Source organism: Mustela putorius, unplaced genomic scaffold (genome assembly GCF_011764305.1).
Source record: "Mustela putorius furo isolate JIRA1106 unplaced genomic scaffold, ASM1176430v1.1 tig00000242_pilon_pilon_pilon, whole genome shotgun sequence".
NCBI lineage: Eukaryota > Metazoa > Chordata > Mammalia > Carnivora > Mustelidae > Mustela > Mustela putorius.
Window position 1 is genome coordinate 19202669 of NW_025421325.1, and position 16994 is coordinate 19219662.

At 40.4% G+C, this 16994-nt stretch overlaps 1 protein-coding gene across 1 annotated transcript in view; it reads right to left on the reverse strand.

Moving 5' to 3' along the window:
* XKR6 (XK related 6) overlaps nt 1-5732 on the reverse strand; it is a 298759-nt gene extending 293027 nt beyond the window's left edge. The window contains exon 1 of the mRNA XM_004766109.3: nt 4409-5732. Within this exon, the coding sequence (XP_004766166.2) occupies nt 4409-5172 (764 nt within the window). The 5' untranslated portion in view covers nt 5173-5732. The remainder of the gene's footprint in view (nt 1-4408) is intronic.
* Between the last annotated feature and the right edge of the window lie 11262 nt (nt 5733-16994).

The following is a 16994-nucleotide window of genomic DNA, read 5'->3' on the forward strand; positions in this document are numbered from 1 at the left end:
AGCTCCAAATACTTTTTCAAGACACTCACATTTCTAAAATAAGTCTATATTGTTAGTGTGTCCAGGAACTAAACTTAACAGTACCACATCATTCCATTCCCAATTGTTCCATCATATTTATTAAGAATACAAATCCAACAATTTCTAATTGGAATAAGCTGAAGCAACTCCAAAGTGTTTCTCAAGCCTGGCTGTCCATATAATCAAGCTTTTAGAAATAAGCTTGCATGGATCCCACCCTGGGACCTTCAGTATATTCTTTTTCTCTTTTAAAGCTATAGTAGATTCTATCCTCAGCCAGAGTTAAGGACCACTATTCTAAAAGATTCAACAAGAACAAAGGCCCTTAATATGTGTAATATCCCTATACATTGTGGGGGGAAGGAGGGCGGGGGGAGTGAAGAAGGAATAAAGACAAAGCATCTTCACCAGCCAAGAAACACCTGCTGCTGATTCACTGAGTTCTGTCCTGACATTACTCCAGTCTTAAAACAGAAAAAATGGGGGAGGGGGTGCCTGGATGGCGCAGTCATTTAACCATTTAACTCCTGGTTTTGGCTCAAGTCATGATCTCAGGATTATGAGATCAGGCCCTGTGTAGGGGTCCATGCTCAGTGAGGAGTTTACTAAAGTTTTTCTCTCCCTCACCCTCTACCCCACCCTATACACCCTCCCTTCCTGTCCCCCCCAACAAATAAACAAATAAATCTTGAAGAAAACAAAAAATTGGGGAAAACAAAGCTTTTCACTATTTGTAGATTTGATGGGGCAATTATGACATGTGAAATGCCTTATTCTTTCTTCTCCCTTGAAGGCAACTCTCCACCCCACACTATATTCCAAAAGAAAGGATGACTGACGTTCACTTTAAGAAAGCTAATACTATTTAAGATTTTATATAAATTCCTCTTTCACTTTGTGAAATAGAAGGGCTTAAGTACACCCATAAAAATAAATAGAGAGATTGATGATCTGGCTGGGGTATCATGACATGAGATGAAATTTCAGTCAAAGAGCTGTTGCTTCGTGACTACAAAGAACTGCCAACACACACTGGCCACCCTCTGAAGTTAGCACAGAAGCAAAGAAAGGCCAATACACTGAATAAACAAACTCACAACAATGCAAATATGCAAACGGAATCAAATTGTTTCTAAGGTCTAACCCTCCAAAAAAATGATCACACTTTCTAATAACAAAACTTTCACTAAACCGGAGCTTGGTGTGACTCATATTCCTGTTATGAGTGACTCATATACCTTCTATCCCTGGAAAAAGCACCTGAAAAATAAAGCTACACTGTAAGCTACATGCTAAGTAATTAGTAAGGGCAAAGCATGAATTAAATAGACCTTAATAATAAACTAATATTCTACAAAAGGAGGTTCATGAAACCAAATCATCCTACAACTACTCTTCCATGCTCCAATTCCAGCCTAGCCAAAAATATTGTCTTATATTCTGTAAACTCATTCAATAAACAGCTATCAAATATGCTCCATCTCGACAGGAAAGGCGCCACACAGAGAACTATCAAGGAAAACTAAATTCTCTTAATATGCACTGAGACTTGTCCAAGCAAAAAAGTCAGGTAACTTTACTTTAAAAAAAAAAAAAGGAATGTGAAGAGACAGGTATTTGTGGTTTAATGGAATTAGTTTTAACCAAATACAACTTTCCCAACGTCTTTTCTTTAGAAATGTGGCCCAAATCAGCGATATAATTCCTAGGCCTTAACCTATCACGTGACCATATGAAATATCAAAATTTAAGTAGCAAATATAGTTATGGGAACAACTGTAATCCAAAAAAATTTGTAGTAAAAACTGAGAGGACATATGGTTATACACATTGATAAATAACGGTTTGCCAAGAGATTAAAAAACAAAAACAAAGATAAGAACCTTTCTCTAAAGCATTTCATATGAATGATCTGCAGGTAGCCCCATGCCTAGCAGGTAGTAAAGACAGACTGGACCCTGCTCCTGGAATATTTCAAGCAAATCCAGCTTTCTAAAAAAATCTGAAATAAATAAAATCCTTCTTCAGCAAGTATTTCTTCTGAAGTATAGCTATTTAAGAATAACTTAACTGAATTCACATACCTTTCCATACTTTCAAAACTTTATGAAATAGTTAGACATATTTTAATCTTGAAAAACAATTTAAACATACTAAAATCACAGGCATCTCTTAAAAATATATTTGTATACCACTACAAATCTTGAAAGGTCAATGAAGATCTGGGAAATAAATGCACTACCCAATTTTAAACAACTATAAAACCTAAATTTATGCTTAAAATGTACTTCTCAGTTTGTTCCAACATCTAGACTTCTTACTTTGCCCAAATACAATTAAGATTGAGGTCAGTGGGGAAAAACTGCTCTGCCTAAAAAATTTGTGAAACCGAATTCCATTTCATTATGTCCAAAAAGCTTATTACTAATAAATATCTAGGATGGATTACATTAGAAACAATTCTCTCAGGAAATTTAACCTGACAAGAAGATTCTGACTGCCTACACTTAGGAGTCAAAGATAGGGAGAGATACAAGATTTTGGATTGTATGGAAGAAACCTAGTTACTAAATATATGCTGTTAAATTTTACTAGTCTTTCAAAACCTTCCTCTTCCCCCATTCTTCTTGTTCCTTTCCCCTTCATTCTTTTGCATCTTACCCATCTGCAAGAAATCAAAAAAAGTACCCCCAGTATCAAACACACTACCTTTTATTCAATACGGATTTGGGAGTTCAGGGATGTTTTTAGATATAGATTTCAAATTCAAAACAGTTTCAAAATTTTACTTAACACCAAGCTACCCTCACAACTGCCAAAAGTTAATAAATCATTTTTTCCCTATTTTATCTCCCTAGCCCCTTCTTATAAACTTGGCAGGAAACCAATTATTTGCAGACAAATACAGCTAGGGGGCAAGGGAAAAAAAAAAGTCTGCTCAGATCAGTCCAGGAAGACCAATAAACAAACCTGGGAGCACCAGGAAAATCAAGAACCACTCATTCGACCCTCATCCAGAATTTGCATACAAATTCTATAGGACAAACTTCTTGCATTCACTCTCAGGATCTGACTTAATTCAATCCCATGCATTCTGAAACATTTTTATTTAAAACTGTGAAAAGAGATCTGGACAAACAATTTAAAACACAATGAACTTTTACTTCAGTTAACCTAAGCACATCTCAGTTAACTGAAATGCATAGCACCTAAAATCTCCTGGTAGGTGCAGAACTCTGGGCAGTCTAGGCAAAATGTTTTCTCACAGAGGCAATGTACCTGAAGAGCTCTGTGCTATTTATCTTCAGTAAAGATTTTTTTTCTCTTGCAAATGTTTACTTACAAACTCAGTTTCCAGAATACACTCAAGCCGGTTTAAGTTGGAGGGCACAGATGTACCAAGATTTTAACGGGATCATCTCCCTAGTTTAGCCAGTTAAGGCTAGTTGCCAAAAGAACATTTGCAAGTGGTTTTTGAGGGACTTACCAGGGGAAATTTACAAAAGAGAAAAGGGCTGCAGGGCCAAGCTTGGGGCTCGCGTAAACATAAATCACCTATGCACTGACCTGGCTACCTAAAACAATGTTCCTCCAGAATAGGTGTCCAGGTGGCGGATTGACTTTCTGGAGGTGAGAGTTTAAAACAAACGCTTACATCCACCATATACTACACAATTTTACCTGTTACCAAGAAAAGGGCACGTCTAATCCACACACACACACACACACACACACACAAAAAAAAAAAAAAAAAAAAGTCCCTTTTCCCTCAAGCAAAGAAGCGGCTTGTAGTCATTTGCAGGGGATGGGATTGCAGGAAGGGGGTTGGAGGCGTGGAATAAAGGAGTGCTAAAAGGAGAGGCAGGGCCCCACACAGGCCACTGCGGAGAGAAGACGGGGGAAGAGGGGAAGATGTCTCACCGGGGGACAAAACCGAGTGCAAAACCGGCTGGAAGAAGGAAGGTTCCCCCCCGCCCCGAAGACGAGCTGGGGTGCAGATAAATAGCGCTAAAACGGCTGGTTACCTTGGGATTCAGGGGAAAGGGACAACGGGAATACAAAGGTCTACAGAGATGTGAGTAAAGGGAAGGCTGAGGCAGGGTCTCGGGCAAGTGCGAACCAGGGAAGCCGACAAACAGCGGGACTGGGGCCTCCCAGGGCCAAAAGGCGTGGCCAGGGATCCAGATCAAACGATGGTCTTTTTGAGACGCCAGGGAAAGTGCGCGGCAAACCCCTCCTTCAAGACCGTGGGCCAGACCCGTCCGAGGGGCCCAACTGCGAGGCACCTCGAGGGCGGAACGCACTCGGAGGTCTCTGGCCTCTCCCGCGGGGCCCTCAGCAGAGCCGGCAGCCCAGGCCCCCGCCCCCACCCCCGCAGTGCTCTTACCTCCACACCTGCCCCATCTGCAGCAGGTGGATGACCGACTGCCAGATCCACACGGAGAGGCGGCACAGGCGCTGCGCCCCCGGCGTAGCCGAGCCCCCCGCGCCCGGGCCGCCGCGGGCGGTGCCGTGGCCGTAGCCGGCCCCCATCATGGGGGGGCCCCGGCTGCTAAGCCCCTCCACGGCGCCCAGCCCGCCGCCCGTGTAGTCCTGCACGAACCAGCGGAAGCTCAGGCTCTGCACTAGCAGCGACGGCACCAACACGAAGAAGAGGGTCAGCCCGAAGAAGCCGTAGTCCCCCTTGCGGTAGTAGTCGAGGGCCAGCCACAGGTCGGTGCCCACGTCCCCGAAGAAGACCAGCAGCGCCAGCACGATCCACAGGCAGTCGAGCCACGGCCGCTCCACCTGCGGCGGCGGCGGTTGTGGCCGAGTGGCAGGCGTCGGGGGGTGGTGGTCTGCGCCGGCGGCCGCGGGCGGCTGCAGCGGCTGGTCCCCCCCGTCGGCGGCGGCGGCGCTGCGGCGCGGCTTCTTGCCCAGGAGGGAGCGCAGGCAGGCGGAGCGGCAGCCCCAGTAGCACGAGGAGGTGTTGCAGCAGTGGCAGATGTGCAGAGAGCTGCTCTCGCCGGGCTCGCTGCCGTCTCCGCCGCCGCCGCAGCCGCCTCCCCCGGGCTCCCCGTCCTCCTCGCCGCCGCTGCCCACCGCCTCGTCCAGGTTGTGCAGCTGGGCGAAGCCCACCCCCACGCCACCGCCATCGGATTTCGCCGCCATCTTGACTCTCTTCCCAGCTCCGGAGGTTGGGGGGGGAGGGACGGGTGGGGGGGGGGAAGAAGGCAGGGAACGGGGAGGGGGGGAAACGAATGGAGAGGAAGGGGGGCGGGGAGGAAGCGGGGGAGCAAACGAACGAGGGGGGAGTGGGCCAGGGAACCCCCTCCGCTTCCGGGTAGTTGGCGTCACTTCCGGGCGAGCCCCCCAATCGCACGGCGCCCGCAGCTCCCCAGCCCTACCCTCCCGGCCAAGATGGCCGCCCTCCTGTGCCTCAGCTGCTGGGCGGGGGACCGGGGGGTTCTCCCCGCCAGGGCTCCCCTTCCCCTCTTCCGTTGACCCCGAAACCCATCAGGTTGACCCCTCGGCGTTTCTGAATCCCGCTGGGCCGAGTGATGCGGTCCAAAGTGATCCCTGGAGGGGACAGTGCCAGACGTTTTGGGGTCCCCTTCCTCAGCGTCGCAGCTCACAGCTTTCCTCCTGGAGAAACGCCCCCTAACACCCTCCCGGCTGCTGGCGGAGGGGCGGGACCTCTGAGGGAAGGGGCGGAGCTAGTGCAAAGCAGGTGATTACGTGTCACTTCCGGGAGATAGGATGACCTCATTGAGTAGTTAGGCACTCCCCCCCACCCCCCATCAAAATGGCTGTGTCTCACCTCTTTGGTTGTTTGGGGGTTTTTTTTGTTTTTTTTTTTTTCCTTTAAAAATTCTCTCTTACTCTTTTCTTATTTGGGGGTCTTGAGAAATTACATAAGTCAGTTTAGAATCCCACATACAACTTACTGATGCTCACTTGTATTTGGACACCTCCCTCCTCTGTTGACCCCCTGATTTTCTTGTCAATGACAACTTTACCGTTTTTAGTAATAAAGTTTCCATCGTTCTCTTAAGAAAACTCCAAAGTCCATTTAAAAGTCAGCCTATTGTGTCTTGAACATCGGAGCAAAGATTGAATTGGCATTGGTGACCTTGAATATTTTCTTCATCACTGGAATGTGCTCTACCAACTTTTTTTAAGTATGTGATTTTAAAATTATGTGACCTTAATTTCTAAAATTCAGAGCTAGTCAGGGTTTAAGCTGTATCAATTACTTTTGCAAGTTATTTGAATGTGTGAAGACTGCCTTTTGGAATTTTTTTGGTGCTAAAGCTTTATCAGTAAACATGGCTTTAAATGAGTGAAAATGTTATCAATGTGTGATATCATTAAAACAGGTGTAAGGTACACTACTTAATCTTAACAAATTACAAAAGTGAAGCACCACTGAGTGGATTTGAATTACAATGATCTTCTAGTGAAAGTATATTTGAAACCAGACAAAGCAAACTACATGGTTACAGTTGTTACTGATCAAGTAAAAGAGATATTTTGAAGTTAAAAATAGAAGAAAGTTTTAAACTCTGAATTCTCTCCTTGACCTCACCAGATTTTCATACTAATTTTTCTGATTCTGTCTACTCCTCTCTTAGGTAAAACCTAAGAATACCATTATTTTCTTTGGAATGTTGAGAACAAACTAGGTAATATTTGCACTGAAGTTCTGTGGAAGAAAGGTGTCTTTGAAATTTTCAGTATTATTTTGAGGCATATGGTATTTAATGCTATAGCACCTAGTTAATTGGGGGTGGCAGGACAAACAAGGATTCCATATTTTAGAATACAGCTTTTCATGAGTATTTATGTTAAGGTAAATCCTATGAAGACAACAAAAAGTACTCATAGAGAATTTTTACCCTAGCCATTCGGGAGAGTGATAAGGAGAAAGGGGGAGAAGTAGTTACAAAATCCTCTTTTGGAAACAAGTCACATAACTGTAACTTTATTTCATTTTATGATTTAAGCCCCTTTGTTCCTATGGTAGTAAAACTTAGAGCCAGCAGGTAAGGATACTTCCAAATATAGTGCCATTCTATTTCTTTACAGAATTTGAATTAATAATATTTTAGAAAGATGGATTAAGTGTAGATTAGGACTGTCTAAGTCTGGATCCCAGTTCCATGATAATAATAATGCGAATGGTAAAAAGGAAACCACAGGCCCCAAATGGCATCACTTAGTCACCAAACCAGGGCTTAATATCTCATTGCAGTTTCAACCTCCTGCAGAAATGTAGTCTTAACCAGATAATCAAAAATTTTCTGAGCAACACCAATGACATGATTTGTCATATGGACTTCTCCATCCCCCAAAGGAAGATGTGGTAATCTACCTAATAAGAACCCCTGCCCTTGCACCTAAGGCAAAGTGGCGATGCCTCGTACAACTCTTCCTTTTCTTTTGCTAGTAATTTCCTTGCACATCTTCTTTCCTATAAAAACCTTCCATTCTATAGAACCCCTTGGACCTCCCTTCTACTTGCTAGATGAGCTGCTTCCCAATTCATGAATCATTTAATAAAACCAGTTAGATCTTTGCATTTACATGGTTGAATTTTTGTTCTTTAACATGAATGTGAGCAGGATAACCTCCTTAAACCTCAGCTTCCACCATTGTATGATGGAAATAATAACATGCCTTCTCTGAAAAGTGGGTGGGTGGATTAAAAGCGGGAATCCATTTGAAACTCTCAACATGATGCCTGATAGGTAGTAAATACTAAGTAAATTATAACTGATATTTTTATTATTATTGCTGTCATAATTATGTTTGCATAGTACCAACCTACGGGTACTTAAATTCTGTCATTCAGTAGATTTGGTAACTAATAAATGTTGGCATTTAAAAATGAAAAGTTTTTAGGAAACAAGTACAATTAATTTGTGTCTTCAAGTATATTTTCTCTGTTTAAGCGTGTGAGCCTATGAAATGAGATACAAAAGAAGGCAGCAATGATATATTTATGATTCTATTTCTCCGTGCCCTGAAAGAACATAATCTACTAGTGAAATTAGCTAAGTAAATTACACTTACTGTACAAAGCTGACAAGTGAGACTGAATCAAAAGGGTTTATTACAATTGAAATTTCAAGTAGATATATAAGATTTGCAGGCTATCAAGTGATTTCAACTTTACATTTGCTGTTTGAACAATTTTATCATTCTGACTTCTGTGGAAGGGGTACATTGTGAAACCCAGAAGATTCTAAAATTAAAAACAGTTACAATGGTAATAAAGCTATCTTGAAGACTCAATGAAAGGCTCACATAAATTTGGACTGTGCTTTGAATAAAATTTTTTTGACCCAGAATTTTGGGGTAGTTAGCATACCAAATAAGTCCAGAGCTTAGCCACGTGCTGAACACATAGTGAGCACTCAATAAATTTTGGTCAAATAGGGGAATTGAATTAATTTTTGAGATAACTGAAATTTACCCTTTCAAATGCCCTCCCCTCCAAAAATTGTATTTTACATTTGATTATGCAAATCTTTATAAAACCAATGATATATTACAGAGATACCTTGATTCTTTAGTAAACAGGGAAGAAATTAAGAAAAAGAAAATCACTGACCACTGGACTGCTTTCTTAAGAGCACACTAGTTAACCTTTTCTTGATGACTTGGCCTTAATGTAGCCTTATGCTAAGAATTTCTGTCTATCCATGAGTCTACTAAGGAGCCACCCCAGGCCTACTGCATACTTTTGTTTTTTTAACTTCTGGTTTTTTTGTAGTTCAGTCAGTTAACAACTTTGGCTCCTTTTACTTCCACTTTGACATAGGCTGGGAAGTCAAACTACAAAGCATGTTTGAATTACATGTAGTGTAAGAGTAAATGAATTTTTAGAGCTTCTTCTATGGGTAAGGTAAAACAGATTTAATATATGGAAATTATGGCACATAGTTTCAGGTTAAGAGAGACCTTTGTGGTGTTTCTTCCCAATTCTCTGCTACTTTCAGAAAGGCAAAAGGGAGATTTAGTGTTAAATGCTATTATATATTAGACACCATCCCAAACATCATTCCAGTTAATCTTACAACAGTCCACAAAGGCATGGGGACTAGTATCTCCATTTTAATAGCTGGAAAACAGCCTCCAGTTACCCAAATGACTAGCCCAGAGTCACACCCATAGGAGGTAAGGTGGCTATGGATTAAAATCTAAACTGGCCTAATTCCAAGCCTAAACCACTTACCCTTCCATTGTCCTGGGCCAGGCAGCTATTGGCCTCTTGAAATGAAGTCAGTCTTATTGTTCTTGTCACTAGAGGGGGCCCATTATGATGCTGATATACGTAGGGAGACAGAATACTTGAGTTACAACATGGAGATATGCCCCCAAAAAAACATAATGAAGGGGCTTTTGCATACATTCTTCACCAGGTTTTCCTAATTTGAGCCTCCATAAAGTCTCTCAAAACCAGCAGGTGGATGTTATCCTTATCAATTTTATTTCTTGTGTCTATAGTCTTTATAGAAATAGGACTTCTTTGAGCACAGTGGAGTAAGCTCATGGAACCCATTATCCCTAAAAGCTTCATTTCTATATTTGATTTTAAGAAATGAACTTTGTGTGAGGACTTTCATACATTCATGCTGGTGTTACAAAATGGTACAATATTTATAGAAGGGAATATGGCACAATCTATCAAAATTACTAATCCAATCATCCTCGGAGACAGCAGACCCTCTTATGGGAAGTTATCCTACAGATAAATATGCACATGTCAGAAATTACATGTGGACAAGGTTATACATGTAGTATTAATTTGTTTATAATAGGAAGAAAAATGAGGAGAAAAAAGACCCAGGTATCAGTCCAAAGGAATACTAGTTAAGTAAATTGTGGCACATCCACTTGACAAAATTGTATGCAGTAATATTGAAAATTTATGGTTTTCTTTTTAATGTTATAGATAGAGTTACAGAACACCTTGTTATACAAAAAGAGTGAGGTGCAAAACAATAAAGCATGTTATGTTTTCTGTAAAAAGGGGAGGAGCAGAAGATTATCTATTCCTATTTTCTTGTATTTACATAAAGCAGTTCAAGAAACATAGCAAAGAAACTAGTTCAAGTGATTACCTACACAGTGATGACAGCTGTGGGGAGAATGGTATGAACATGGACAGAAAGGAGAGAAAAACAATAAATGTTTACAGGAGTCTTTTTGGTGGGATGAGGAATGTGCACACATGAGGGGTTGCAGAGCTATGTGTGAATGAAGGGGTAGGCATATCCATATTTCTTCTGGGCAGTCACACCACTGAGAAGTATTTTGTAAAAGTGTCTGTCTCTTAAGAATTCCATTATCTGTGGATTGATTTAAGCCCTTCTTAAACTTTCTTATACTTTGATCCACTATGTTTTCTAAGGAAGGATAATGAGATCCATGAGTTAACTTCCCAGTGAGCAGAGTACAGCACAAGTTCATCATACATCCACTTATGTGAAATCAACTATTCATGTTCAACCAAAAGAAAATAAGGAGCAAGCATAATAAATCAAACCATATAGGCCACTTCAGAGAAAGGGTATATGCCTTCACAGAGAGTTTGAAATGAGTAATGGAAATATGCTATTTCCACAGTAGGACTTGGTTCCTTAGTTTCTCATGTGATTATCTTGCCAGGCCAAGTATGATTTTAGAATTTAAAGATTTGTATTTGTCCAATGATATGGCCCCCAAATTCAAGCCAAGTCCCTTCTCTGATCTTCAACCAAAGATAAAAGATTTGATCTGATGCTAGAGGAAAAGCTTGGTGAGTTGGTCTTTTGGCAAGCTGATATGATGTCTCCAAAACAAAGAAAATTTCGAGCATACACAGCTCTTATGTTTAGTGTTGATTTCAGACCCTAACCATTATCACTGGTACTCAAGTCATAGGAAATCCCACAGTGGTATCTCCTTCACATTTTAGACATGTTTCCTGGTGTAGTATTTCAGAATGTGACAGACACAAAAATAAATTAAGTCTAACTTAATTCAGCAAGTGTTTATTGAAAATGTATCTAACTTCCTTTGTTGTGAAGAAATATGAAGTATAATTTCTACAAACCACAGTCATTGAAGGCATAAAATAAACACCTACAAATAATAGTTAACAAAACAGCGTTATAAATAAGTCCTGAAGTGAAGCTAAAATTTAAACAATTAGAGATAGGATATAGGATATTCATCCATCAGCAAATATCTAAGTGCCTACTTCATGTTAGGTACCCTACTTGAAACTGAGAATAAAAGAGTCATGGTTGTGTCCCCCATGAAGCTTACAGTTGAGTTGAAGTAGCAGACTGTGAACAAGTAAACCATTATAAGAATGAAAACAAAGTATTTCTAAAAGCTTTAAAAAAATATCCAAGAGGTGTTTTGTTGGCTAGTTTTATAGGATAGTAGGGAATCTACTGAAACATGAGAAATCAGGAAGCCAATGAAAAATTGACATTTAAGTTGAGACCAAGGATGGGGAGGGGCAGTCTTGGTTGACCATGGGGTGGGAGTGGGAGTAATAACAGAAAATGCTTCCCAGATGGAGAAAATTATAAGTTTCAGGGCCTGAGCTATGAACTGCTTCTCCTGCTGGAGAACCTGACAAGAGGCCAGTGTGTAAGTGCCTACTAGACAAAAGGGAGAGTGGACCAAAAGAAAACTATGATATAGAGTTTCAGTTTTGCAAGATGAATCCTGGAGCTGAATGGTGGTGTTGCGTGCACAAAAATGTGAGTGTACTTTATACCATTGAACTTAAAAATGGCTAAGATGTTACACTGTATGTTATGTGTATTCTACCACAATAAAAAAAAAATTGAAGGAAAAAAATAACTGTGAGATTGAAGAAAGAAGCATGTGCATGATGATGAGAAATTTTTATTTTATTTTAAGTGTAAATTACATGGGTACAGGCAATAATAACAAAGGATTAGAGAATGTGGGAGAGAAGAGTTAAAGAAGGTATTGTGGGGGAGGAGAGAATTAATCAAAAACATTGGCACAATGAACAAGAATGACCTATGTAAGAGGGGGTGGTTGGTGTGAGGCAGGGATTCCATGGCTCCAGGCAGGGGATCAGGCTAACAAGAGACAAGAGTTTGCATGGACAAGTGGTAAGGCTGGAGAGGAAAGATGAGAGAGGGAAAAGTGGTAACCAGAAACTTAGGCTTGATGCTGAAGACAGTGGCAGCCCTTGCCACCAATGCCAAGAGAATGAAGTAAAATGCAAAACTAAGTGACCAAGCACCCAAGTGCTTGAGATTAATGCATACATTAGGGGAAGTTAGGAAGGAGAAATAGGAAATGAGTAATAGTTGGAGTCATGGGGGGAATCTTTAAGTGGGAACGGCATACCATGTTACATTTGGGTCCCATCAGATCTCTACCACCATCCTTCTAGACAGAGGAGTTCCAGACATCTTAGTTAAACTTATACAGAAGTCCCTCTATCCCCCTGACTGATTTCACTTAATGGGTATACATTGAGTGCTTATAATATATTCAAGACTGTTATAAGCACCCTGGAGAAAAATAATTTTATAAACATCCATGACCTCAAGCCAATTACAATCTTCTATGCATGTTTGGAGGCATGGGGATCATATATTTTTAAGTGATGTTGAAATAATGCCCTTTTCTGGATTTTCCTCTTTTTAAAAAAAGATTAAAAGTTTTTATTTTTATATTCATAGGAAGTAAGTTTTGTAGTTAAATCCCAGCTTTGTCATTGACTAGCTCTGGTATTGGGGGCAATGTTCTTTCTTATTTATGCCTCAGTTCCTCAACCATAAGAATAGGGAGAATAAAACTTATTTCATGGTGTGATTTGTGGTGGTTTAATGAAATAATGTGTATAAAAAGTACCTGCTTCTGAATAGGTGGTCAGTGCTGGCCCTTCTCTGCCTCATGTTGCTAGATCTTTGTGGAGGTCTTCCCAATTCCCAAGACTCTGGTTCATTGATTTATATCACATTTTTCCTGATGTTCCAGCACTATGGGGTTAAGTAACTGTGTAAGCTTTGTGCACACTTTGCCTTTCATACCAGAAATTGTGTGATAGAAAAAGCAGTCACACAGGACAAAGCAGAGTTGAATTACCAGCTCAATCCTTCCCTGGGCAGGTTGCTTCAGTTATCAGATTTACTTTCCTGATATGTAAAATAGCATACTGTTTCTGCAAAAAGCTTATTGTGATATCAATGCCCAATATACAAAAGGTACTAAATAAATATTAGTCATCCTTCCCTACTGACTTCCTGTACTTTTTTTCCTATTTTTGCTATAACAAATTACCACAAATTTAGTGGCTTAAAGCAACACAAATTTATTATCTTAAAATTTTAGAAGTCAGAATTCCAAAATGGGTCTCAGCAGGTGTCAGGGTATCAACAATGCAGTGTTCCTTCAGGAGGCTCTATGAGAGAGTCATTTCCCTGCCTCCTATAGATCTGGAAAGATTTTAGCTCATGTCCTTCTTTCATCTCCAAAGCCAGCAATTGCCTCACCTCTGCTTTTATGACCACATCTTTTCTGACTCTCCTTCCTTCTTCTTTCCCTTATAAGGATCCACCCACATAATCCAGGATAATCCTTATGTCAACATACTTGTCTTAATTATATATGCAATTTCATTTTCCATGTAAAGGGACATTCATAGGTTCCAGGGATGAGGAGGTGGCCACACTGAGGGAGCTGTTATTCTGCCTAACACTCCTTTTAATTTTTTCTTGATATGTAAACCTGAGCTCATCATCCCTGGCCTTCAAGTTGACTCTGTTTGCCAGTTTTCTTAATTGCTATGATACCAACTTCATTTGGTCATCTTGGCTAACTTGATTTGGCTAACTGATGATTCGTTCACAAACTCTAAGACTGGTGAGCCAGAACGAATTGAAAGAGAATTTTGTGTGCAACCGCCATGTTGCAGATTGGTAAGAAGAAGCTCACAATAGAAGGCATTTATTTAAGGTCACACTGGATTACTTTAACTCAAGTATTAGGATTTACATTTCTTGATATTCAGGCCAGTACTTTTACTACTACATAATGTGAATTATGATTCATATACCTCGTAAAGTTGTGTAGATTATTCATTTTCAGTATTTGAAACCTCCTCTTTCATCTCTGTTTCTTAATGACAGGAATGCTTGACTTAGAGATTAAAAAGGCAAAAAGTAGGTCTGAGTTCCAAAAACACCATTTACCAACTTTATGACTTTGGACAAATCTAGATTGAATCTCAGTTCTCAGGTAGAATAAAAATATTAATATCTTCCCTACCTTCCTCCAAGGCTTGTTATGAGTGCCTCTTTTGTGGGTTTGTTGGAAGCTTTCTAACTCATAAGGAAATGTAAAAATATATGGAACTATTTTTATCCAAGTTGAGGCCTCCTGCCTAATCTCCCTAACTTTATTCTCTTCTTTTTCCTACACAGCCTACTTAGCACCATCAGACTAATGAACCTCAAACACTATTGTAAGAACATGTAAGGCCTCGCTATTGCCTATAGTACCAAACCAAAACTACACCCTTCCATTTTCAGATTTTCCCTAATATTGTTCCAACCTACATAATCAAAAGTAATTTTCACCATGGACCAGTACACACCCTTATCGTGAAAATACCCACATTGTCCATACCTCTCCAGCACATTCTTGCATTGGTACTTCTGATCTTGCTTTTTATTCTTTCAGAGTCCTTTCTCCTCCTCTTTGCCCATCTTCTAATTCAAAACTTCAAAGCAATAAGCTTTTAAGAAGGTGTCATGATAGCTATGGCCCCAAATCACTCCCATCTTTTAATACCTACTTCAAATCCCACCTTCTTCAGCAAAAATGTCTTTGACTATGCCTACACAGAACAATACCTTCTTACTCTGAAATCTCGTAGCATTCAGAATTTCTACTACACATTTTAGTTTATTTATATGCAGTCTTCCATTCTCTGAGTTCTTGTAATGATTTTTTTTTATTTAGCGCCGGAAGAAATGATTATTTCATCTAGTCTCTCATTTTAAATGGTATGCTTCTTAAAGATTTATTTATTTATTTGTGTGAGGAGAAGGGAAAAAGGGAGAGGGAGAGAGTGAATCCCAAGCAGACTCCCTGCTGAGCCCAGAACCCAATACAGGGCTTAATCCCAGGACCCTGAGATCATGACCCTGCTCAATCGGCAGAACCACCCAGATGCCCCTAAATATTTTGTAGTTTGAGTGTAGTTGACACACAATATTACACTAGTTTCAGGTATACAACATAGTGATTCAACTTCTCTATATGTGATCTATGCTCACCTCAATGTACTCCTTAATTATTAGCCTATTTCTATTATCTACCAAAAAAGGATTGTGCTATTTGAAGGAGTAGAGTGTCTTGTTAACTCTGCTAACCAGAATATCACACTTCTGGAGGATATAATTCATTGAGATTGTTTTTGTCTTGATCTTTTGTAGCACAGATATAATGAGAAAAAGGAAAGATGAGATGAAAACAAACCAGGATGAGAAGACAGAAAAGGAAAAAAACAACTGAGAAAGTCCTTTTTATATTGCTAAAGAAGAGAAGACAAAGATCTGGGATGAAGAAAGGCCATGCTTGGTGAGAGGAACAGGCAGATGAAGAACATGCAGAACAGAGACAGAAATAATTTACGCACCACATGTAAATTTGGTACTGTGAGGCTGAGTCAAGCACAGAGTGGGCTTTTGGGCCCACTCAAGAGCTCTTTTAGACATGCAACTTGAGACACAGCAGCCCCTGAGTAACAGGCCCAGCAACTGTCGGCAGCATATTCTGCTCCATACAGCACGGAGCTCCTTCTTTGTTGCAATATTTTCAGGCAGTCTTCATGGGACAAAGTATGCTGTGGGATGCCAGGCAGGATACAAGATTGAATAATACACTATTCTATCCTCCAGAGACCCTGAGATTAGGAAGGAACCTGAAGACAGGCACAATAGTACACTTTTGTAGCCAGAGATCCACACTGGTGACCAAGGAGCTGAATTATGCAGGCAAATGTGTTTTGTGGGATTGCTACATTGTATGTGAGTGTGAATCTAGAAGCCTGTGAGCACCCTTCATTCTGACTCAGTTCCCACCATTCCCAAAAGTCTTACTATAACAGCTCACACATTTACCTACCTGCTTGGTCTTTGAAGGCATTTAAGTTTGCATACCTCTTAAATAAGTGGATACATTGATTCTTGAGTTTTTATCATTTTTCTATCACCTTCTTGCCTCACAATGGTTAACACCATGATATTCCCGACTAGATCAAACAAGTCCTTTTTAAGCTAACAAGTGCGCCTCCAGTTTCTGTGCTTTCTCTTTGCTAACAGAGTGTTTGCTTTTGTTCCCGGAACTCTGCACTAGACTGATAGTTCTAATGATTTTTCAAGAATAATCCTTAAATCCTTTTCTTGATCTCTGTGTTAGAAGATTACTTTCTGCCTAGACACATTGCTGGGCTGGCCTCCTTGCTCCCTGTTTAATTATTAGTTTGTCTACATTAAATGACACTTGCCATCTGCCAATAAAATCACAGATTTTTTCCCATTGCTTTCACCACTTATTGCTGGTTAGTTCTTCCTCCCAGCAGCTGAATCAGTTGCAGACTGGAGGACTGGGTTTCCAATTCCTCCTCCTGTGTTTCTTCTCTATAGTAGAAGTTTGAACACCTAACACAAAAATCAGGATAACCAAGCAACCTGGAAAGAATAAAGAAGTGAGAAAGGTACTAGGTGATTTCAAGCAACTTCACAATGGGTCATAAAATAATGAGTTCTGAGAGTGATGCATAAAAAAAAAGAATGAATAACAAACAGCAGAAATAGAAATAGAACCCTCAGAATGTAATGTGGCAAAATCAACATGAAACAAAATAGCATGGGTAAAAACTTTGAATCACAGACTTCAAATTTAGGTATGAAAGAAATAAGGCATTGTTTTATTTTCCA